Here is a 26164-nt window from a genome sequence, read left to right as displayed (position 1 = left end):
TGCATTTACTTATATTTTTTAAATCAAAAGTTATAACTGTTGTCATTGGTTAATGCACAATGAACTTATATGTTCAATTGTATTTGCATTAACTAACATTAACAAAGACTGCTTTCCATGTCCACAGCTAACACAAATATGAGGTTATGGAAATCATTTTGTGCTGAATAAGAAAAAAATACAAGACAGCGTTGCATATCCATTTCTTTTAAATTCAAGTTCCTTATTAAACAAAAGTAACTTTAATGCCAACTAAAAATATCAGTTTACATACCGCTTACATTCCTTATATATATTTCCCATGTTTTTTTCATCCTAGGACTTTTTTCTCCTAGGGGGTTTTTCAATCCCGGGGAGTCAGCCGACATTGGACATTAATACGCTCGCTAGTAAAGTTTATTCATATCCGCTGTAATTTGCTACTTATATTGTCTGTCGATTTTTCTGTGTTTCCTCTGCTTCTTTTAATGTATAGCTGCTTTGAAACAATTACCAATTGTGAAAAGCGCTATATGAATAAAATTGAATTGTAAACTGGGAAAAGATTCAGTAAAAATGGGACATGTGGCTGTAGTGCTTTCATCCTATAAACAATAACTTTGCATCTATTAAGAGTTAGGTCCTTGAGGATCTATATAAATGTAGACAATTCTTTGTTAACACATGAAACTGATTAGCAATATAAAAAACAAGCGTCACCATGAAAATGGAAATCAACTCTTTATTGTCATTCATAAAAGATCATTAAGTACAATCAAGTCATTGTAAGAAATTGAAAACATTTAACATTCTCACTGGAAGAAATATATTTTGTTGCTTGTCATAGATTTGCATAAATGTATAGTGTTTCATATTCATATCAACATTCCCTAACCCATAACCAACTGAACAGTTGAGATCCTACAGACTACAAAGACACAACCCCAAAAACAGAAGAGAGGAAAAATTTGGTCATACTGTGTGAAAAACCCTCAGAATGGGAGAAGGCATTAGTGCACACTGTGGATAGAGACGCTTGATTTTAACAATACAATGATGGTCCTTCAGATATATCTTTAAACTCACAGTGCTACCTGGGTATTAAAAATCCACTGGTTGTAGTACAGACTCACCCTATGGCCTATACACTCAGCATGAGCAGGCGTGCATAAAATACGAACCCATATCAGGTTCAAATCTATATATAAAAATCTGCTTAGTCGCCCCAAACTTTCTTATAAATTAACCATGCAAAAACATAAAAAAAATGTGTGCATGTATGTACGCCACTAGATGTGTATCTTCTTTAACAGTACCTTTAGTAAATACTGTACTTTCATGTTGTATGAAATATTCAGGAAGAGAGGCAACTGACAGAGAGGCACCACGTGTGACTTTGCATTTTCATAAAGATGCAAAGCAGGTCGGATTTCAATTCAAAAAGCACAGGCGAACCATTTTAAAAGGCCACAATGGTTTTGGAATAGTCGTTGTATATTCTTGATTTCATTTCATGTTTTTTCTGAATAAAATCAAATAGAAAATGCCAAGTGATTTACTCTATACAAAAATCCTCACCAGTTGAATTTGTTAATAACCCTTTAACTTAATAATTTATTGTCTGTGTGCAAATATATTTACATTTTAAGGCAAAGAGGGAAGGCCATTCAATAAACTCTTTTTATAGCATGAGGAACCCAATTACAAACTGGGTTAAATTTAAGAAGGTATGCGAGTGTGTAAGGTCTACAGTCAACAAGAAATTCATTATCAATACATTTCTTCATGCAATCCTACATCAAGGCTTGATTTTAGACTTAAAGCAAAATCCCAACGCCGTGAAAACGTGAGACGTGCATGTGCAATGACCGACATGATTCTCAGAACAAACCAGCCGCCCTGCCCTCAACAGGGCTCCTTGGTACAGCTGATGAGAAGAACATAGTAAATAATATAATCATCCAGTTGTGTATCATTATCACTCAAAACAAACATTTCCTGTGTAGTTTTACTTGACATCTTTCAGGTAGTCTTTGTATTCTAGCTCTTCATAGCTTCTTCATGGTCACACCTTAAGAAGTATTGTTCATTTAATACTCTCTCCCGTTCATTTCCCAAAGTTGGCAAAATCTGCAAAGGCATCTTGCTTAGGTTGTCCCACGGCAGGACTCATGCCCATGTTTCCTGTCATTCCCATGGCAGCTGTACCCATGCCCATGTTCATATTCATTCCCATCATGCCCTGATTGACTGGCATTCCTCCCATGGTTGGCATGCACATAGCACCACCTGCCATGCCAGGCTGCATGCCCATGTTCATACCTCCCATCATGGTGTTAACCGGTGGTCTGACCATTGTGGGGGTGGCTTGCATGCCCAGGTTCATTCCAGCGAAACCCTGAGTCATCATATTGACAGGCATCTGACCTCCTTTAGCAAATAAAGAGAGTGAAGGATGTTTTACTTATTTTTTTATAAAGTAAGGAGAGATTTCTATTAATATCATTCAGATATTCATGCTTACCGTGCTGCATCATGCTGAGGGTGGGCTGAGCAGGTTTGGGTGGCTGCATGCCAGGGCCAAGGAAGTCTAGGCTTATATCTACATTAGAATTGGACCAAGTTGATGGCACAGGGGCTTTAGGATTGGGCTTTTGGGTCACTGGTTGTTGAGGCATCAAAGGGTCCCCCATAATCTGCAATGGCTGCAAAAACCAAAAGAAATTCCGTTGGCTACAACAAACCACATAAGATACAACTGATCAAAAACAGCAGTTTAAGCATGTTATGTATAGTTCTACATTTGCCAACTTGACAAAGACATTATTAATACTGAACAGCATTGCACTGTGATATCAAGATTCGTGTTTTATAAAAGACAGAAATGTTGGTCGAGAGGCATTGTCTTCTACTAAAATTATTTTAGCATGTTAAAAGCCCCTCTAATTATACCATGGGGTGCTGCTTTTTTTCTTAAGCCAAATGGCAAAACTTGCCATTTTAAAGTAGGTCAGGCTTTTAGCATGCAAATATTATCTTTGTGCAAGGCTTTTGTTTCAATTTAATGGTTTTCTGACTTAAACTTGTTCCTCCTCATTCTGCCATTCTCTGTGATGGGCATCCCCAGGGAACAGGGGTTGATGGGTAATGTGAAGGGGGTGGGTGGAAAATTGTGCCGATGCTGCATGTTAACCCTTGCTCGTTTCACTTTCATGTTATCTGCTCTCTAATCCTCGGCCAGAATTGTATTTTCTTGTGCAAGTAGCATGTACAGTATAGATTGAGATGCATTGGGTTCCCTATAATGAATGTAAATGAAAACCACATAATCTATGCAAAACACAGGATACACATTGCTTGATTTCATTTTTATGTTTACATTTATGCAATGCTTTTATCAAAAACGACTTACAGTGCACTCAAGCTATATGCTTTTTCAGTATGTGTAATTTCTGGGATTTAAACAAATGACCTTTGTGCTCCTAATGTAAGCTACATGAATATCTTTATTCTTTATTGTGTAATGTTGATGCACTGCAAAATGTAAAATATGAAGTATTACATATGTGATGCCTATGGTAATGCACAGATGCTAATTTTCGAGTGAAACGAAATTTTTTTTTGTTAAATGATTAATGAAAAACACAGGAATTTATAAAGTTCAATCACTGCGCTGAGGGACAAACACATGAAGGCCAAATAATGAACGTTCCTTATCTCAATGCCAAATGACTGATTATAAAAACCATGAAATCAAAGCTTTGCTTTTAGTCAATGTCTGGTAGCTTAAAGGGACACTCCACATTTGATTTTTACCATTTTGGAATCCATTCAGCTGATCTCTGGGTCTGGCGTTACCACTTTTAGCATAGCTTAGCATAATCCATTGAATCTGATTAGACCATTAGCATCGTGCTCTGAAGAAATAACCAAAGATTTTCAATGTTTTTCCTATTTAAAACTTAACTCTTCTGTAGTTACATTGTGTAGTAAGACCGACAGAAAATTATACGTAGCGATTTTCTAGGCAGATCTGGTTAGGAACTATACTCTCATTCTGGCGTAATATTCAAGGACTTTGCTGCTGTAACATGGCAGCAGGCGGTGCAATGATATTACGTAGTGCCCGAAAATAGTCCCCTTCTATTGATACTAGATACTAAGGGGACTATTTTCGGCTGCTGTGTAATACCATTGCGCCTCCTGCAGCCATGTTACAACAGCAAAGTCCTTGATCATTACGTCAGAATGAGAGCATAGTTCTAGCCATATCTGCCTATAAAATGGCTAATTTAAATTTTCTGTTGGTCTTAGTACACTATGTAACTACAGAAGAGTCAAGTTTTAAATAGGAAAAATATTGAAACTCTTTGGTTATTTTTTTGCCCGATGTTAAATGGTCTAATCAGATTCAATGAATTATGCTAAGCTATGCTAAAAGTGCTAGCGCCAGACCCAGAGATCAGCTGAATGGATTCCAAAACGGTAAAAATCAAATGTTTAACTCCAGGAGAGCTGGAAAATGAGCATATTTTCAAAAAAAAGTGGAGTGTCCCTTTAAGCTACCAGACATTGACTAAAAGCAAAGCTTTGATTTTGATTTCATGATTTTTTTTTGCATTTACATGCAAGTTGACAAAATAACTCCAAAAACGTAAAAAAAAATGTTGTCCAGGAAAATAAATAAAAAATATTGACGACATTGCGCTTTTGTACAATGTAATTTTTAGAATAAAATGCTCTCCAAATTAGGTCATTATGAATTAATAATTTAAAAAGTAGTATTAAGGTCCACTCAAACATGCTTACATACAACCTAAAGGTAATAATAAAAGTAGCAGACACCTGAGATTGGGACAGTGGTAGGCCCATAGTCTGAGAGCTGGTCATGGAGAAGTTCATGCTTTGGGAGGTGCTGAAGCTTGCAGTCTGGGAGGAACCCATTAGGTCAAACAGGTCAGCGGAGGGTGCTGTTGAGACAGGGGCAGGAGCAAGAACAGGGGTGGCCTGTAAACCTGAAAAAAGGTCTATTCCTGCCGGGTTGACAGGCTGAGCTGGTGGCACGGCTGGCTGTGATGAAGGAAAGGCGTTCCAATCTCCAAAGTCTGCGTTATTATTAGATGCTGGGGCTGAGGAAAGACAAAAGTCTCTTAAGAAATGCAATAGCTTAAATAGTGCTTATATTGCACAAACCGGTCTCATTTCAGACTTTATTATCTAGCATTCAAAGTAAAACATGCACAAAAATCCAGAGAAAAGTAAAAAGCAATCAGGCTGGAAATAATTTTATCCTAACTGACTGAGAGTCTCAGGAATGTAGAGGATGAGATGTCACAACCAATGAGAGCTGAAATGTGTCTGTGCTCATTAGCTTTTAGCACAGCACCCCACCATATGGCTGCTGCCCACCCTCTCACTATCTAAAAGCTTTCAGCGTTGAGCTTTTCAGAAACAGGCAGCTGAAGATGGGAAAGCAACTTTGTTCATTTTCATTCCCATTACATCATTAAAATAACATATAATATAGAAATAAAACAGCACACTCATTGCCTTTCAAATTGAATTCAAAATTTAATTGTGGACCTGATGGTATGTCGAGAGGTAACATTAACATACCAGCTGATGATGGAAGACTCGCCGCAGCTGCAGGAGAAGAAAAATCTGCAAAGCCTCCAATCAGTTCAGAACTTAAAACTAAAAAGAGAGCAAGATTCACAAATTAGACTAAAATTCAGAAAATAGAAATAAAAATCATCTGTTAGTCTATAACATGCACACTATCAGGTCATTCCAGTTAAATTTCTGTAGGCTGTGCCTGCAGTAAGAAACAAATCGCAGTTTGGCTAGTAGAGGAAATTGTACGACATTGTGAAGAAACACCACCACACACCCACTAGGGAGCGCTTTTACGTCTGGTCCTTGTGTCTCAATGCTCCAGCAGGCAGTAAGAGCACATATGCTAAACTTTACTGTTGACTCCCACTCTTTTAGCCCCTGTCCCAAATGGCGCACTTCATGTGGACTTTCGGTCTCGTGGCCTTAAATTGCACATGCTCGCTTAGTCTACAAGTCTCTAGGGTGTCCCGTCTGTCATTTTTACGCTTCGAAGTGTGCTCATCAGCACCCCCTTTGCACTTTACCAACCCAGAAGGCCTTGCGAAAAGAATCTGACCAATCAGCCGACTAAAGGGAGGAATTCACATTGATGGGCAACTTCACCTCCCTCTTCCAGCGTGATGCTCGATTCTGTCCCAAAATAGAACCCCGGTGCACCCTTGTGGACTCGTGTTAAGGGTCCCTAAGGTCTGCACTACATGATGTCATCAAAGTGTGGACCCTGAGGAAGTCCACCATTAAGTCCGCAGTGTGCCATTTGGGACAGGGCCTCAGTAGGATCTATCAAACCAACACGGCCAAACTACTGATCCTCACACTATGTACACTAGATGTCACCTTGGCTACAGCAGTTCATTGGACTGAATGCATCAACTAGAGCCGCCATCTTGAAACAAGGGAATCCCGCATCAGCGTCATTGTATGCAATGGTGTAACAGAAATAAAATCACCATACATCGTCATGAACGCGATTTTCTTGGTTTTCTTTTGGTTCGTTTCAACAGTCAGACATGTATTTAGCATTTAGTCCAGGAAAAAATAAAAGTTTTGATTTTATGAAAATGTACTTTTTCTATCTATAATGCATAGTGCTAGTAGCACTAACATCCATAAGCAGCACAAAAGTCCGGCATCGTCCATGAATTCGAAGTACAGGCGGAGATAGCAGCTTTACCTAGGTACTTCCTTTGACAAGACCCCTGTTCTAAGATGGCGGCGGTTTTGACGCATGCTCAGAGCCCCAAGACGACATCTAGTGTATATATCTATAACTTTTATCTCCTTGTATGGGTGATTCTCACGAAACCATTGAAACACCACGGCACTAATGATTTTAGCTTTAAAATGTGTAATATAGTAACATTAAAAAGCATCAAAATTAACACAATACTGTGTTCTACCTTGCACAATGTGTGATTTCAACATAAGAATTTATAATTGTAAATTTTATCTCATTTTCTGCTGAAATTCTCATTACCGCAATGTGTCCGACTGTGTTTGAACATGCGTTATGTTGTAATTTAATCAAATTAACACAAAAATATTAAGAAAAAAAATAAATGGATGTTTTGCTAGACTACTTTAGATGACAGAAAAAATATTTACTGAATATTCATGTATAATAATAATGAAGCAAAATTAGGAAAATGATGTGTCCATGCCTGATGTTCTCATCCTCCGCAACACTTTTTGAGAACAGTTTAAGCACACATACAGAATTTTAATAAAGTTTGATTTTGAGTGACCAAGCACATGGACCAGTTACTTCAAGATGGCTACCAGGTAAGATCATTTTTTTACAGTTAATTTGAAATATTGTCTAGTCAGAATGCTTACACGACATTTTGATTATCATTACCGCAACAGATGCTTATTAAATGTAAATTTAATTAATAGAAGCATAATACTTTGATTTTAAATGCATGTGCAGAATCTCCAAATTATGTTCTTTCAGGTTTGTCATGTCATTTTGAAAATATGTCAGTGTTGATGTTTTCTGACTGTTGCGGTAATGAGATTTTTTAGGACTAATTTTTTAAATTATGTTACAAAAAGTGTTAAATGATAAGTAAAAGTTTTTAAATTAATGTTCCCATTTACTCCAGACTTTGTCTTTCAATGTCTGGTGGGAAAAAAGTAAATTTAAGCAATTTTAACATTTACATGCTAGACATTTTTAAAACCAAGTTTTCGTGAGAATCACCCGTATATGCTTATCAAACTTTGTGATATTTATTAAGAAGTGAGATTCAAATAATATAAATAAGAACATAAAAGACGAAACTTCCAAAATTGTTCATGGTTAGGTTTACAGTTTCTTCAAATGTATAACGAAACTCAACAATGTGTTACTATTTTCACCTTTGGGGGCGGGCTGAGCAGGTGCAGGATCTGCAGAAAATAAGTCCACTAGACCAGAACTGGGCTGGCTCACTGTCGATGTCGTCTACAGCAAAGAAAAGAGTTTAAAAACACTGCCAACAGCTGCCACAAGAAGGCAATAAAGAGTTCATATTCATTCAGTAAATACATTTTAATAGTCAATCTTTTACAGGTGTAATCAATGTGTGCAAATGATATAGAGGTGTTTTTATAAAAAAGCAAAAGCTATGACATGTCAAGATGTAAGCATGAAGCGATGGTTCTTCTGTAGCTTCACTACCTGGCTAGGGTTTGTCTGGGCGGAGGGTTTAACACCAGCGTAATGTGCAGCTGCTCCTAAATCTATTGTTTTGGAGGGGATGCCTCCTTTTTTTCGGGTGGCAGTGGTCTCTGTGGCCTGGACGATCTGTACACTTTTGGTTGTCACAGTCTCTTCGCTATCTTTAAAATCTGATTTCCCTGACTGTCCATTTCGCGTTCCTCTACCTCTGTCCTCTTCTGGGTCACTATACAAAAAGAAGAAGAAAATGTATTTAAGTTAACTGACAAAATGTTTACATTCATAGCAGATTCCCATCTAACAAAACACAAAATCAGTTCAAGAGCAAAAAATAGTTTGCTGCCTGTCAACAATTTTGTTTGTATAATTAGTTCGTTTACGCTATTTGTTTTTCAAAGCAATACTGTGTGTTCAGATTTGTATGAGGAGAAGGTGAAAAGGCCTTGGGGTCCTGACCTGAATCTGTCAGGTGAATCGTCCCTATCTTTCTTGCGGAACATGTTGATAGTGTCGTCGATGGTGCTTCCGATCTTATCGCTGATCTCTCCAAGTTTATCACTGAAAGGGAACGCCCCCTTACTCTTGTCCCAGTCTTCATCCCATTTAGAGCGCGAGTTTTGAAAATCAAACTTGTCTTCCGCTGCAGAACAAATAAACAAAGTGTATTACATTATATACGTTTTGTTATACAAGTTTACATATGCAAAATTTATTTACTGTTGTTATTTCAGGAAAAAAAAAGAATCATACAAATTGCTTATTGGTAATTTTTAATGTAGTACTGCCAAGAAGAATATATTTTACAAAATATAGTCCACAATAATTTAATCTTCCAGAATAATACACCATAAAATATGTAATAGTTTTTCCCTTGTTTGTCTTGAGCCATTGAACTGTCCACTGTTTTTTTGCAAAATTCTCCAGTATGGATGTAAACCTTTGAACTAAGTTAATTAAGTAAATCCAAATCTGTTATGTGAAATAGCTTGTTCAGGGAAATACTAAATGCCTCGTTTGCAACATTATTTTTTTGACAATTAGGCATATTTTGGTCCCAATTCTAATTACTGTAATTTGGTTTGTAATAAGTTTGTTTGTAATTCTCAGTGGTGATTCTCATTAGATTCTTATTTTTAAAGAACAGCCATAAAAAGAATCATAGGCAAATGCAATGTTTATATATTAATTTTTTTAATTAAATGCAGTAAATGACAAATATTACCATATATACAACTACAATATGTTTTTTTCTGTATCACAGTAATGGCAATTCAGAGGGAAATGTCAATGCATCTTATTATTACATAAATAAACTATTTTATTTTTTAACAAAATATACTAATCTAATTCTTGGGGGGGGTTTTGCACTTGTGAATTGACCCAGAGATGCTCTTAAAAAAATCAATAGAAACTAGTTTGAATCACTTATATTCCCAAAATACTTAATTAATATTTAAAAAACAATAATGCAGTCATATCACATGTGAATATAAAGAGAACCTTTTTTACATCTTCAGGTATAACCCATAACATTAACTAGAAACTGGAGCCTGTTTACATGAATAAAGCCAAAAGATTAAAAACGTGACTCCAAACAGCCATTTTGCATTGCAAAAAGGCGGCAAACTTTTTTCCCCACTCAATCAAGAACATCAAATTTATAATTTATGCTGTCATGTGGCAAGAAAAAAGCTGCCACACCGAGTCTCAAAATAAACCTACAGTTCACTCATCTGGCAACACAAACCCTCCAGGGATAATAACAGTGAGGAAGAAACAAAGGACCTGTTTAATAAGTGATTTTTTTTATTTTGCGAAAAAACACATCTTAACTTCACATAACTTTACACAATAAATATGATGAAATGTTATCTGACTGCTGTAACACATGAAGTTTCTTAATAGACCAAAATATTGTGGCAAGTGTAAGAGAGGAAGTTTAGGTGTACTTACAGTATCTGAAACCTGACATGCTGTCAGAAGACACTCCGATGTATTTATCCCTGTTTTTCTTTGCCTTTTTCCTCTCCTCCCTCAATCTGTCGTCATCCTGGACAAACTCGATCATCTCCTTTACCTTCTGTCGCACATTGATGCCCTGATCCTTCCCATTGTCATCTGGAACACAAACCCAATGCATCCATAACTAACCAGAAACTAAAGGGGGTCGCACACCGGATGCGCAGTCTAGGACAACTCGGAGGTATCGTACACAGCAAGTGCACATTAAATAGCGCAAGCTTAGTCAGATAGCATCTACTTCAAAATGCAAAACATACGTTAGCAGCCAATGTTAATCATTAATTATTTGGGACAAATATGATGTTATTTAATGTTAAACTATGTGTGTGTCACTCTGTTGCACAACAGGGATTTGAGCAACTTCCAGAGTCGTAGCTGGGTGCATTGTGGACAGGGGCCACCTGTCGGCACGGGTGTGGGTATACTCATAGAAAACAATGTGTTCGATTTTTTTAGAACAGCCCAGCGCTGAGCTGCGCGTCCGATGTGCGACCCCCTTAATGGGGGAACTCACATTATGTAAACTGTACCATACCAGAGTACGTCTGACCCCAAAGTATGGTTTGTTTGGCTAGTGTGATCGCGGCGTTCTGTACCAGGATGTGGTACACTTAAGCGTACCCGTATACGCTTTGCAGAGGTGGTGTGGGGTACGGTTCGCCTTCATTCAGGCATGCGCCCCGGAATGCAAAACTTCAGCTGTCCTTATAAACCACTTTTGATATGCTCAGCACAAATACATACAGTCCGTGTCATCGCATCCCAAAAGACCCAAGATAACAGAGGTGTGTTTGACATCATGCACGCTGCACGGACTGATCGGTTTATGACATTAAAGCAGTTCGAAAGTGATTGGAGAGCAGACTCTCTCTCGCTGTTATTAAATGTCATATGCCAAACAATCTACACAGTGCACATGATTTCAAACACACCTAATAAGCCCTAAACTCATAAATATGAGTATCCATCGCGCACATCTTCCAATTTTCTTCAAAAAAATCGCATCTTTTAATGACGCAAGCGCACTCGGGTACGGATCATGTAGTAGTGTAGTGTGGGTGCAGACGAGTGGAGGAGTGGGAAAAGGGGGACCAATTGTACTCTGGTACGGTTTAGTCCTGTTAAGTATGATGAAAAACTGCAAACACTAGCAGACTAGAAAACAATACTTGAATGACTTCTCAACTGTGTGTTGTTCACTCATCAACAAAATGATAGCTCTCAATAGAGCGCAGGTCATAGAGGTGCTCTCTTGCGCTAGTGACCACCCGTTCAGATCCGTTTCTAATCAGGTACGCCAACAGCAGTAAAGACTGAAGTGAAGAGAAACGTAAAGGTCAAGGTACAATACAGCTGAACTAGACCATTTTATACTATAAACCTGATGCCTTCAAACAAAGAGTAAAAATCAGTAATTATTATCCACATGTTTTCATACCTTGTACACTCTTCTCCAATTCTTCTTGTTGTCTTTCAGCATTCTGGTCCACAGCATGTTCATTACTTCTGGAAACTGCTCGTACATGAACGTGCACCTGAAATGAAACAGAAGGGAACCAAATGTCTTGTACTTTTCTAAAGTGTGTGTAACAGAAGGAATACTCAAAGAATCAAGCATCGAAATTCTTTCACTACCTGGCAATCTCCCCCATTAACTGTCCAGAGGGCCCCCATGGGTCATCGTTTGTGGCTTCTCGAACTTTAGACTCAGTTTCTGTGTAGTTCATCACAACATTGGTTCTACAAGAAAAAGAAAAACACCATACATTACTTAATTATGTTTAATGCCATTTCATGCATTCTGACACAGTTAAAAAAGTTGTAATCCTCATGCTAAACAAATCCAAAGTATCAAAAAACATGAGGTGGAGTATTTCTGGGCCAAACTCACGCCTCTTCTTTCCTACAAGTTTCGGAATGTTTTTCAAGCAGGTAAGCCTGTGACGTATCTCTTTGATCAATCCATGCAAAACAATGCATATAATTTTTATCTGACACTCTGGAAGTAAAGTATGGAAACTTTGCAGTTTAAAACATGAATTCTTTTACATGTGATTCCGTATTTTTGGCTTATATTTGTATTGAATGAACAACTGGACGAGGAATAAAATACAAACCTTAAGATGTCTGTACTGTTTGTTTAGTAAAAATGGAATGATAATGTTTAATAAATACATACATAAGAAATTGTTGTTTTATTCATGTTCTCATATTTATTAGGGCTGTAACGATTAATCGTGAATCCCATTATAAATGCCTCTGAAATGGATTTAGAATCGATTCTGTGTTTCATGCACAGCTTGTGCGTGTACTTCGGCACTTGGTAGGAATTCCCTATCATCCTAAAATCATTATGAGTCAGAGTTTTTTATAACATGCATTTAAAAAAGCAACGCTCGTTAAACAAAATAATTCAAAACAATCTTTATTATCATGAAAATACCTGAAACAATTTGAAGAACAGCAATATAAATATTCCTATGGACATTTCCTAGATTAGCGTTTGTAATGCTACTACTTCTGTGGCTTTGGGATGTGCCGGGATTTCACCGTATTTCATTAAAATTCATTCACTCAACAGCAAACGCGTCAGCTATAAACGCCTCGTCTGTTTGTTGAGATGCGCGCACGAACAGCGGAGGCTCACGTTGTGGACCAAAGCGCGAGCATAAACAAAGCTTTACATATCAGTGACCCCATATTCCTTTTATGGGCACGGAAATGCATGTCCACACACCAATGCAGAGTGATAGCGAGAACACTCATTAGCATTGTTCCTTCGAGTAGAGGTCACTGGCTTTAATGCACACGACAGCTTTGTTTTATATCAAAAAATAAACAACAGCACGAAAGACGAAATGTGTTTTTGGATGCAAGGAGAAGAAAGCCTTGTTCAGCTTTCCAAGTAAGCCAGCCTGATGGAAACAATGTTTTGTGTTGCTTGCTCGTGACTCCTGCTTGACGCCTCCGGGATCTCATGCTTTTCCGGAAACAATTTCTAGAGCTGATCTGTCTTTTATAAATCTGATAAAACTAAATACTCTTCAGATATATGAAGGATGCAAAACCACTCCAAAACCAACTAAATGCATTAATGCACCTGACAAAATGTTATGTTATGAGGGAGTTTATTTGGTACACATTAGTCTAATGTGAAATTAACCCAAGTCATTGTTTGCAGTCAAAACACTTTCCTTTACTAATCTATTAAAAGGGAAGTCCTCAGGACAGTTATTCAAATGAGACCTCCCCTATCTGAAATCTCAGACCCGCACCTTTGTTTAAATACTGAATGAAGGTGAGCAGCATGAGCTATTATCTTATGTGAAACCAGTTTAGTACCAGAGGGACATAACTACCGTGAGCTAAAGACTGGTTATACAAGACACACAAGAGTAATTGAAGAGTGATTGCGGGTGGGGTATAGGAGAAGCTCACTCTAAACAGAGGGTGGATCAAATACAAAAGCCATAGGAGGTCCTTTGTTTTCCTAAGATTTTTTGTTTTAATAGATGTCTCAACTAACAGCCTATGAAGGTACCTTAAAAATTATTGTTGTTATAAACTTCTCACAAGTGAGATGGGAGTGTATTATTGGCAGTACAAACATGTTAAGCAAGTTATAATAAGCTTGGTAATTAACAATCATGAACTCCCTAAACTTAATTCAGTCACACATTAGTTGTATTTGACAACAGTTTGCAAGTAAACAGAAGTAATAAACCAAAAAAAAAACAGACACATGAAGTAGGCATAGTTTGATATGATATCCGTTTGTTTGTGTTTGTGGCTACCATCATTTCCTTTTTCTGAAAGATCTGGAATGCATGCGTGAAGCATGTCTGATTCATCAATGACCCAACATCAACTAGGTGATGAGCTTGGTGATGATGTTTTGTTTATTTTCCTCCATAAAATATACAGCTATAATTCCTAGTAATTTTATTACATGATGCCAGTTGCTCAGAGTGATAAATACTATACATGTGAAATCCAGGCTAAAGTCTCAATCTACTTATGAGATTATGAGCATCACAGTTTGATTTCAGTCTTTTTTTACTTTAATTTCAATCTTTGACATGACTTGACTAATATATCAAGGTTATATTTCCACAGAATGTTCTTATGTAGGACGGTTTTTATGTAAAATCTGTAAATCACAAAAAAAAAGGAAAAAAATGCAGGGTCACATATTATGTACTAAATACTGCATTCGTGTGACATTTGAGGAGTGTTACACAATACTTTTGAACATTCTGTCTTTTACCAGCGTGAAGCTAAATTCCTTTAACTTCATGAGGCCCCCCTCCACGGCTACATTGTGGCCCACAGCATTTCAGCTGCTGAAAGGTCAGAAAAACTTATTTTGTACAAACTTATTTACTCCGCTTCATTTCTTTCAAAGTTAATTTGCAAATGCAGGAAATGACAATGCTTTATGGATGTCACTAGTACTGATGGTCATCTGCATAGTTTTGATTCTAAACATTTACCACAATCTTTAACATACAAACTTTATAATACAGTTGAAAATCAGGGGGTTGCCCTAAACATTGTATAGATCCCTCATCTTCAAACTGTGACAACTGCTTAGTACATCACAGTTTCACAGCTGAAGACTGGGTATCACACAGTTTCATGGACCTACTTTGTAACGCAACATCCATACAAAGGATTGTGCAATTGAGTAGATTTTTACACAACTTTTAGCTCAATTTCATAGAAACAATGCTCATGTCTCCTGCATTTAAACTGGTGATATGACATTGCTAAAAAGAACATTATTTTGTATATGTGGTGTAATGCAAAGTGTTTACGCGGTTTAAGGTTCAAAAACACATTATTTTCCACCCACCGACTGTATATTATTGTTGCGCCTGTCTCGCCTTTGTAAAACGTATAGAGACAGAGCGCAGTTATGTTAATTTAAAAACCACGCCCACCGTGGGGAAAACAATCCAACCATCTCCATTGACTTTGTATTGTGAGAGGCTGCCTCCTTGTCATTTCTGGCTTATAACAAAAAACAGAATAATGGCTAAAAGCTGCTGTGTGACAAGGTGGTACAGCTAACAAGCAAAAAAAAAAAAAAACAGAAATACGTTTTTATAAGCTGTTGAGCCTTAAAACCCAGCCTTTAAGGAGAAAAAAAGTGGATCGCCGACTACTTTTCCCTCCAGTGGGCACAGTTCTACTAAGTTGCCTTTTTTCCACTTTTGTGTCTTTAAACGCTTGTTTTTGTTATAAGCCAGAAATGACAAGGAGGCAGCCTCCCACAACACAAAGTCAATGGAGATGGATGGCTTGTATGCCCCCCCCCCCCGGATGGGCGTGGTGTTCAGGTTATGACGCAGTGCGCTCTGCCTCTTTCGATTTCACAAAGTGTGCTCTAATTGGCCAGCTGTCCAGTGTGTTGTGATTGGCCAAAAACTTCAAGCGTGTGACGAAAATCTTATGCCCCTTACCATATTAGGAATATCAGCTCCCAAAGCTGCGCAACAATACTACAGCGAGAATAAAGTTATTTCTTTGCGTATACATTCGGGCGATGCTATGCAAATCTTACCACACAGTAAAGTAGATATGTGGAAGCGTGTTTGAATGAAGCATTTTAGGAAGGCATGGATAAGCCTTTACTTTTAGAAAGAGTATCTCTTTAGGTTTGAGACGCGGTTACGCGCCTAGTCGAAACTTTACTTCCGTTTTGTGTTTGTTTAAGGGTCTGACTAGTGGCTAAAATAAACTCTGGAACAAATACTTTGTCAAAGATAACAAATGTTTTGTTTCCTAAAGACCAGGGGAGATGGCGATCATGAATCCCCACTATGTGAAGGGAGGCTGGCAGCTGGTTTGTAGTTAACATTGTATACATTATACTACACATATACTACACATTTTACACAGCAACGTTAGCTCAGTGTTTTTATATGCTTAAGCTATGAAATATGAACTAAGGTAATCTACTTATCAGAAATAAACTACTCTAAAAGGACTTTGTTGTTATTGATTCTTAGTGGAGTTTACCGGAAGTTATGTGTGTTCCAGGGAAACCGTTTATGTTGTTACTACTGAAACCGTCTATAGTTGGAAAAAAGCAATGTAGCAACAGATAGAAACCTTAGGTCAAGAGATACACAATTATTACATTCTTAAAACAACAGAAAAATATATACAGGAAAGAGTATTAAAAGACAGTGATCAAGCATATAATGAAAACAACCAAGTCTGTGGTTCTTCAACCAAATTACTTAAAAGATAAGGCTTATCTCTAAAAACAAATACACAAGTCTAAAAAATTAAAAGATAGTACTTATATGTAGTCTGTAACTATAAGCCAGTAGTTAATGGAAAGACAGGGGCTTGTCCTTACTTGTGGCAGTTATCAGTTTAAACATATTTCTTAACAACGAATAGTTAATCTAACAAACTAGTAAAGTTTTATTATTAAACGCTACAGTGTGGATGCCAACTAGCCGGAAGAGGGTGTAAGCAACATGTCTAAGAACAGCAACACCGATACTAGCAGTTTCTGAATGAACACTACAATAATATGTACACTTAAACCATTTGTAACACGATTACAAACAAAAGGTGTAAACTAGCAGGTAGTTATTTAGCCTTAAAGACCACACAGATATAAAAAAGTGTCTTTAAAGTGGCTAACAGGTTATCATAAACACAGTGCCCGACATTACCTGTCAAACACTGCAATGTGTTCTTACCATATTTCACATACTTTAAAGTAAACTTTTAATAAAAAATGTTGTTGTAGATACATTAGGTCGGTCTGGAAATACTTTAAATACTTTCAATCACCAAGGCGCCGTGTTTTGACAGCCAACACAAGTTTAGCAACTGACACCGAATTAGCCACAAAGTTAGTAAGGCGATTAAGTTGAAGGCAAAGTTTTATTTTAAAATCAAAATGAAACCGTATAGCATGTCAATTTCAAAACACTTCAGAAAGCAACATTCGGTATAAACCCGTGAAACAGATGATTTTAAAGGTTAACAAAGATGTGGTTAGCTAGCGTGCTAGCCGCTGTCTCGATAGTGTGATGTGACGTCAGTGTGTGCGTACGTGTCTCTTTTTCAACAGGTACGAGACATGAGACCGAAATCGCTTCAAAAACGTTCACAATACTCACGCTTTGTCAACCAGCTCCCTCACTTTCCACATATTCAACATCTTGGCTTTGTTGTCGTGGCTTCCAGTCGTGAAATCAGGTGTCACCGACGCTTAAGTCCGCTGGTCGTGCCAGTCAAGCTGTCACGAAAGGAAAAGCATGAACTGAAAAGTTACGCTGCTTGAGGCAGCGGTGCACGAGCTCAGGGCCACACAGGTTACTCCGGAAATGCGCTGTCACTTACGGAAATTTCGTAGGCTGTTTTAGCAGAACACCACATCCTTTGATAAGGAAATAGCAAACATGTAACATGACCGAGAAAACGTCGTAGATGAGGGATTGTATTAAACGGAATAGCTTTAAATAAACGGTAGAAACTGGTTAAACACATCTATGTTGGTTTTGTAGATTGAAGAGGTTAAATGCATTATTGTCTTGAGTGAACACTGCAATGGCATGTTTCATTTACACTTTACCTCTTGTAGTGTGACAACATGCCCCAGTGGCCTGCATGGTCAACGTGTGTACCTGGGCAATAAAGATGGGATTGGGAATGAATGATCAGTAATTTGTTTTCAAAAATAAACCCTGCCTGTGAAGGATTGTAATAATTGTGACAACTAGCAGAAATATCTCCTTCAGTATATATAAAGTCAATTCAATAAGTTAAAGGCACTTTGCCACATTGTATAAGTCCCATCTGTCTGAGACATTAGCATTGAAGAAAAGAGTAAAAGTTTCTGGGTGTCAGCTCCAATAGGCAGTCCATTTTTCAGGAGCTAAAATGCCAAGTCTTTGTGTGTTCTCGTAGATAGGCAATTTTAGTGATGGGTGAAAATGGAGGCCCTTCCACAAGCAACGGTCCCCTGGGATAGGGGAGAGCCTTACGGGGAAAACAAGCATTAGGGGCTTCTTGCGCACGTTACCAAAATAAATAAATAAATGAAGAAAAACACAACGAAGAACAACACAGGAAACTGATAAAAAGAACCAATTTTATAAAAACACAGCATGACAAGAGACAGCACTTAACATCCCCAAATGCACTACACCCATGGGAGCCACTTCAATTACTACTGCAAGTTCAATGAAGAAAGCCATAGACAAGCTGACTGCACACATTAAGCCTATGAGGAAAACACATTTGTTTGGAAAAGGTTGAGAAGTGTCTTTGATAAATAAAGCTTTAATAGCAATTCTAGAAACTCAAAAACATTATAAATGGCCATTAACGGCCATATCTGTCAAAATCTATGGCTATGGGGAAAGATGTACACTTACTGTGGGGTGTGATGTATGCATTAAATTTATTTGTATTAATATTTTTGTATTGTAGTATACTCAATTGAATATGCAGGTACAGTAAGTAAAACACTACATTTACTTTAACACACATATTTGTTTTTCATACTATGGAAGTCAATGGTTATAATCAGCTGTGTGCTTACCATTTATCAAAATATTTTCTTTTGTGTTCATCAGAAAAAGAAATGATGACAGAATTTAAATTTTTGGGTAAACTATCCCTTTAAGATATGCACTAAGTGATACTAATGAAATTAAATAAATAATATAATTGAACAGTGGTAATTGCATGTACACTGCAAAAAATATGACTTGTTGTCTTGTTTTCAGAAGAAATATCTAAAATTATTAAAAAGATAAATTTTCTTAATGAGCAAAATGACGTTAGGAAATAAGTCTAGTTTTTAGACAAAATATATACAATTTAAGTGCTTAAAACAAGCAAAAATATCTGCCAATGGGGTGAGAAATTTTTTCTTGAATTAAGTGATTTTTTTCTCACCCCATTGGCAGATATTTTAGCTTGTTTTAAGCACAAATTCACTTAAATTGTATATTTTTTTGTCTAAAAACTAGACTTTTTTCTTAGGTCATTTTGCTCATCAATAAAAAGCATCTTAATTTAAGAATATTTAAATATTTGTACTGAAAACAAGACAAAAATACTAAGTAAGAAAGTATTTTTTTGCAGTGTACATTCTACAAGAGAGATCTGTGAATGCTAATATATTGAAGAATAAAAGCCTAAAATATTTCGTGAAATTAAGTGAAATCTTACTGCTGTGAATGATGATCTAAAACAAAATGACTATGTAGTTATAGTTCACCTTAAAATGAAAATTCTGTCATAATAAACCTGTATGAATTTCTTTTTTCTGATGAACAGAAAAGAAGATATTTGTAGAAATGATGGTAAACACAGAAGATAGTAACCATTGACTTCCATAGTAGGAATAAAAAATATAATGGAATTTAAAGGCTACAGTCAACTGTGTGCTTACCATCATTTATCAAAATATTTTCTTTATCATTTATCACAATACTTCCAAAATATTTTTCCTATTATGGAAGTCAATGGTCACTATCTGCTGTGACCATCATTTCTCAAAATATCTTCTTTTGTGTTCATCAAAAAAAAAAAATCATACAGGTTTAGAACAACATGAGGATGAGTAAATGATGACAGAATTTTCATTTTAAGGTGAACTATCCCTTTAAGTTTATAATAATGATACAAACAAATACATTTAATGATCAGTAGGGGGCACTGTTACACAACATAAAGAATCTCTCATTTACCCCCTAACATACTGTAAAACCCCAATCATATTGCATTTTGTATGTCGGTTATCATTACAAACAACATGAAAAAACATTTGTGGCATTGGTGAATATGTGCAATAATAGCTTACCCAAATGTAATTATAAAGATTTAGGCCTACTATATAATCAACACAGTTTTTCACACAGAGTTTAACAAGAAACCCCAGTGAATCATATTTAGATGAGATTTAGAAGCACCATTTACACTACACCATCTTAACCGGATTTCCCACCTGTATGATAAGCTCTAACCCAACTGCCCTATATTACCGTAGCTTATTGTCGTAAATTCGATGTATAAACACACAAACATTATGCATCCTGGTAAAAAAAGAAGTGACCTGTCATGCAGAGAGGGGTCAGATGATGGATAACGTGTGGGTGGTTGTGTCGCTTGGGAAAAAGACCCGGGGGTTGACTATGGCCTGTGCAGGGGCCAACAATAACATCCTTAAATAAAACAGCACGAAAGCGTCCCCATATCACATGGATTGTGAAGTTGAGCAGCGAGCAATGAGTACAAAATCGAGCAAGAGCTGTAAAATTAGAGCAAATGCCACAAACAAAGAACATTGTTTTGTAATGGCATTGTAAAAATGGGGGAAAACCAAACTATGCTGTGTTTCTGCAAATTGGAAACATGTGGGATGGATCAAATAAATAAAAAAGTACATTTCCCACTCCCACTGAAATGATGTTCCGACCACATTTTTTCATGGGAAATTTTACAGCATAAACTGTGTGTTTTCACGAACTGTTGTGGAAATTATCTTGTGATCATTGTCCCATGATTATCTTTTATTAATGACAGTCCTCATTGGCCTCTTGCCGTTGCAACCCACATTCATTATCAACTGCATTTTGTTGATAAAACAATTATGTAAGGAGTAATAAAACACAGCAGTGGACATTTCAAAAAATACTGTATGTCATTAGTATTGAACTTAAAAGAAATAATTACTTTTAAAATTTTAAGTTTATTTCATTTGTCAAAATTGCATATTATCATATGCTTATAGTAAACGGTCATTTTATCATGTTATTCCACAAATAAAACATTTTACATAAAACACTTACTGATTGTTGTGAATTGTTTTATGATCTGTTAAACATACAGGATGATACAAAGCCCTGGCAAGGAAAGCGTTAAAATCCACTCAGTGGAATTCCCAACATGTTCCTGTCATTTTGTGCCCCTGACACATTGTGTTCTGAAGCTGAAAGCATCTGCTCTTTTATGGGCAAATTCAATTAGTAATTAAGTCGAATAAAAAAGAGGAGCCAACATCTGGAGTCGTTACATGTTAATGTGATAAACTGAAAAAGGGTAAGATAGAAGAATATTACGATGTACATTTTTCAAGGACGTTGGGCTCAACGAGACATGTTAAGTTTATTCAAGCTCCTTGAGTAAGAAAGGGTTAAATTGAAGCTGTGAAATAATATATTCATCTATTCTATGCTGAATCATTCCTTCTCCTCAAGTCAACAATACCACTGTCTGTTATTTTTAGTGAATGATTCCATAGTAGAAATCTGAAGGGATTTGAGATAAGACCAGCAAACAAGGCCCAGCTGTGCAAGGGTGTTGTTGGCAAGCCTCCAGTTAGGTTGAGGTGTTGGGGAGTGTTGCATGTACACCCACAACTATTACCTAATTAGTCCATAAGGTGGTATTACACCAATATAACAGTGAATACACAATCTTTTCCCTTCTTAAGCATTAAACAAAACAAATGAATAGTAGACTAAAGGGAAATACTTAAAGACACCCACAAATATGTTCCATCAGTAATCCGAAGTACAAATACAGAGTTTATACACAGTCCAGAAAAGGTCCATAGCTGTCACTGGGGTGTTATATCTTTCAAAAGGTACCTTTGCAGCAAAAGAGTTCAGTACCTCAGAGGTATTGGTACCAAATAGTGGATATCAGTACCTAAATGGTACATTATAAAACGGGCAGCTCTGGTTCTTCATTCTGAAGCCGTTCTAAGCCGTGATAAAATACCCCGGTAAAGACCGGATTACATAAGTATCACTGCACCACTGTTGCTGCGTACTGATTTATGAAAATAAACACCACAGTCTTTAATCCTATTTTTAATTTGTCTACAATTGCACAATTAATGGCGATATCCAGATAAATTTCAATAAATATTGTTGAGCCATCTCGTCAATAAAGAGAAAACTGTCCCTGAGGAGTTTCTACCTCAAATTCATATTTCCGCTATCCACTGGGCGGCGATCTTACCCAACTTAAACGCTGACGCATTCACTTAACACTAAAGACACAGTGTAAGTTTTAATCAGGCTCTCAATAGAAAAGTTCTTTACAAAAATTTAATTATCTCCGCTTTTAGCTGAAAAATTGACAGGTGATTAGAGAACAAATGAAGGTAGGATTAAGCAGGTTTTTTTTGTTGTTTGAAAGCGGAGGGTCTGTTCTTTCATTTGATATTTTATTTAAAGAAGATAATTTTTCTTTAAGGCATTAAACTAAAACTGGGTGGCAACTTTAAAAAAACGCTGACAGGGAAAGAGTTAAGAATGCTTCCAAGCATATTTGATCATCACTTCAACAGTTGCACAATATAAATGTTTATGTATATTTTAGATGAATGTTGATTTATGAAAATAAACACCACAGTCTTAAATCATTATTTTCATTGTGTCTTTGCTGCATCTGTGTTGGTTGAAAACTGCGCTCTGCTGCAGCCACATTTGATTCTGATGAACTACTTTGTTTGGCGGAAGAGTAATATTTGTAATAATATAATTACAATTTATTTGTGTTTCATTTTATGAAATTCTGCTATGCATACGAAGTAACCGTTTTATAAACGCAATAAGCCCCGCGAAGCAGTGGTGTTACAGTGCATTTTATAACAGCTAAGGGGGTTTCTGCTTTGCGTTCTGCCTAGTCTCGCGTAGCCAGACCTTCAATACTGAAGGTCTGGTATTTTTCGCCGCCCACGAGCTGTTTGACCGACATGTCAAACAACCAATCACAGTTTGTTTCGTCTAGCGTCACGTTTCGGACTCCCCACAATAACGAGCCAGCTGGCAACAAGTCAGTTATTGAAATAACCAGCCGCAACCGAATAGCATCTAAATAAACATTACTCACCATAGAACAACCACACCAATGAGACGCTCCCGTTAAACATCTGTTTGAAGCATATCTCTCCACTTTTTAACACATACAAGCAATTCAGGAGAACCGAACTTTTTGACTCCAGTAACTGCCTCAAGCAACTCTTGGATGTCTTTTAGAGAGTCCATGCTGCGAACTTTGCATATTTTTGAGAATTCAATGTTTAGCTGATCATGATAACTGGTCATTATTATCCATGTGAACACGACTGATTCTCTTCCTCAATGGAACGTCAGAGCTTTGAATTCCAGGGACAGAAACTAATCGTGACACTCGCGTCTCCTGGAAATCTGGTTTATTTCAACCAATCAAAGACGACTTTGACATTCTCACAGGGTTTCCAGAAAAGTGTACGAAAAACATCAGACGTTCAGCCAACAGTCTGTGGGCGTGACGTCTGAGGCTGAGACTACGTTGTGCCTAACAACGCCCCTTAGCTGTTATAAAATGCACTGGTAACCCACTGCTTCTTGGGGCTTATTGCTTTATATTAGGATAGATCTTTAGTTCACCTAAACAAAAATATTTGTTCTGCTGAACTTGAAAGAAGATATTTTGAGGAATGTTTATAACCAAACCAATCAGATGCATAATTTTTTCCTATGTATGTCAATTGGGCCTCTGATTGGTTTGGTAATACAAACATGCCTCAAAATATCTTCTTTTGTGAAAACCGAGTGATGACAGAATTTTCATTTTTGGGTGACTGTCCCTTTTTAAGCTACTGTCCCAGTGACAGCTACAGTATAGGGACCATTCTGACCACTGTGACATTTAAATTGTTTCTATAGCAAACAGCATGCATTTTTAAAGTAAGCAGAGAAAAAAGAAAAAAGGTTGAATGATGTCACTCAAATTTTGTTGGTTTCACATAAATAGCAGTATTTTACTGAGCCAGAGAAATTAAGTCAGTTGCAGTTTAGGAAGCAAGGGTTCACTGAATTGGGTTTACTGGAGATGCTGTGCCAGACTACAATTAGAAATGTTCTCTACATGGAAAATATTTTATAAGCGAGTGTGAAGTACATGGGGGGCTTTATTTATGAATTAATTATGTTTATTTACTTGAATTCGCAAATAAAATGTGCAGTTGGAAGGCTTCATTAAATCCAAATGCTGTATGCACTTTCCTCATTGTTGGCACCATAAAAGAAGCCTTCAGTTTGTATTGCAGCTGCTAATAAGAATATAAACCAAAACTGTTTCGCAATGACCTCATTTGCATCTTCCAAATCAGAAGTGAATGTTACATACGAAATGCATGAAAAGACAACGATTACACTAATGCATTGTACAATGCATACAAAGATGTACAATACTACATTTTTGCAGTGGGTTGCTCTTTGGACCAGAGGTGTCACAAACAGTGGAAAGGAGCATATAGCATTAGTCATATCACACAAAATGAGTTGTGTTGAATTCAGGCCACACCGAGTTACATGCCTGGAGCAAATCTCAAATTTTAAAGTCAGGACTGAAGTCAAAACCATGTGATAGATGAGTCCTGCACCAACTCACTAATTCCTACACGGGTACACCGCAGTGCCTGTTTTGTTATAGCGAATGAACAGGGAAGTTAACTAAGGTCACAATGAACATGATCCGGTGGATCTTCCCTAACTCTCCAACTTTTCCAGCTCAGCACTCTTTGGTCTTCATTTCCCCCACAAAGTTATGAAATTGCTCAGAGATGATTAACACAGACTTAATGACCTGCAAAAACAACAGCAGCTTGTGAGTTTCTTCAATTTGCTGTTGCCCACCTCCCTCCCCCATATAAGGGAACAATATACCCCTGCCTTGCTCTCATAAGGATTCATTACCCTGCTCTGAGATTTCCAGGCCAGGCAAGGGAAGCGTTATTTCCCCTGTGTTGGCTCTCACATTGGCAGGGCCATTACTCTTAACACTCCTGCAAAGGGGCTAATGGGGCAGCTTTACTGACAGAGAAGAGGAAGGGGAGGCGGAGAGGGAGGGGGTGGGAGGGAAGGGGCTGAGATGATATGGTAATCAGAGAGGGAAGGGATTTGGGAATTCCGACTATATAAAAGAAGTGGGTACGAGAAGTAGAAAATGTAATTTGTTGAACTTGGTCCAAAATTACAAAGCTTTATGAAAAATGAGATAATGAGGCAAACTATTGTTCCATTTATGCTTGTGATTATAAAAAAACATTCATCTGGGTAATGTAGTTCTGTAATGTGGATACTCATTTATGCATATTTCAGCAACATCAAGTGTCTGCAAAGTTGAAAGAGGACGACTGTAAAAAGTGAATGGGTCAGCGGAGTGCGATAACAGTCAAACGCATGTCCTGTAGTAAGCAGACCCATATATGAATTCCAGAATGAGAAGACATATGGCTGTACTGACCATGTTAGAGCGATCAGCCTCATGCCAATAAGACCTCCAACAGGCCCAGCCTGAGAGCAAAGCAATTACAGGGGCAATTAAACAAACGTTGGGTCGGAAGATTGGTGGGGACCTCAAAAACACTGCTAGGACCTTTAGAAATAAAACGAACATGAATTCAGGGAGTCAGCACTGGCAGTCCCACTAGGTCAAACATCAAAAGTGTACATAAATTTAAGTTTTAGAGGAAAAAACAGGAAGGACAAATGTAAAAACTCTCAAAAGACAAAGGGATGGATTTAGTCAATAACCTGGCCTTGACGTCAGGTAGACATCTTACAGGCAACATTTTGAGTTTAAAAGACACACTTAACTTAGCATTTATTGATTATTACATACACATTTAGCAGGAATTGGGCAATGAAAGTCTTGAATCTACACTGAATCAACACAAGCTAACCAAACCAAAATTAAATAGTGTGTGCTTAAAATCAAAGATACAAATTCACTATTTAACTTAATGGTTTTAATTTAACTTTGTGATTCTTATAGTAATGTGTTAAAGATTAAATGCTACAAACATATTGTAAATGTTTGAAGGCACATTAAAACAAGGCAGAA

At 37.1% G+C, this 26164-nt stretch overlaps 1 protein-coding gene across 1 annotated transcript; it reads right to left on the bottom strand.

The window, feature by feature from the left end:
• Window positions 1-703: 703 nt before the first annotated feature.
• Window positions 704-17652, bottom strand: clint1a (clathrin interactor 1a). The gene is made up of 12 exons (XM_073854311.1): window positions 17428-17652; window positions 11915-12019; window positions 11718-11814; window positions 11486-11592; window positions 10211-10377; window positions 8714-8897; window positions 8258-8483; window positions 7957-8041; window positions 5596-5673; window positions 4825-5108; window positions 2504-2684; window positions 704-2409 (listed from the first exon to the last, which is right to left on the bottom strand). The coding sequence occupies exons 1-12, from the start codon at window positions 17466-17468 to the stop codon at window positions 2087-2089; spliced, it is 1878 nt and encodes a 625-aa protein (XP_073710412.1). The 5' UTR covers window positions 17469-17652; the 3' UTR covers window positions 704-2086.
• Window positions 17653-26164: the final 8512 nt, after the last annotated feature.

This window comes from Misgurnus anguillicaudatus, chromosome 16, assembly GCF_027580225.2.
Source record: "Misgurnus anguillicaudatus chromosome 16, ASM2758022v2, whole genome shotgun sequence".
Taxonomy (NCBI): Eukaryota; Metazoa; Chordata; class Actinopteri; order Cypriniformes; family Cobitidae; genus Misgurnus; species Misgurnus anguillicaudatus.
The sequence above is the reverse complement of the archived record's forward strand: the minus strand, read 5'-3'. Positions and strand labels throughout refer to the sequence as shown.

Coding starts and splice junctions, on each gene's coding strand:
- clint1a (XM_073854311.1), bottom strand. CDS start 17,468: ATGTTGAATATGTGGAAAGTGAGGGAGCTGGTTGACAAAGC. Junction 5,109..5,595: donor GAGTCTTCCATCATCAGCTG/GTATGTTAATGT, acceptor GTCTTTCCTCAG/CCCCAGCATCTAATAATAAC. Junction 2,685..4,824: donor TACCACTGTCCCAATCTCAG/GTGTCTGCTACT, acceptor TGGTTTTTGCAG/CCATTGCAGATTATGGGGGA.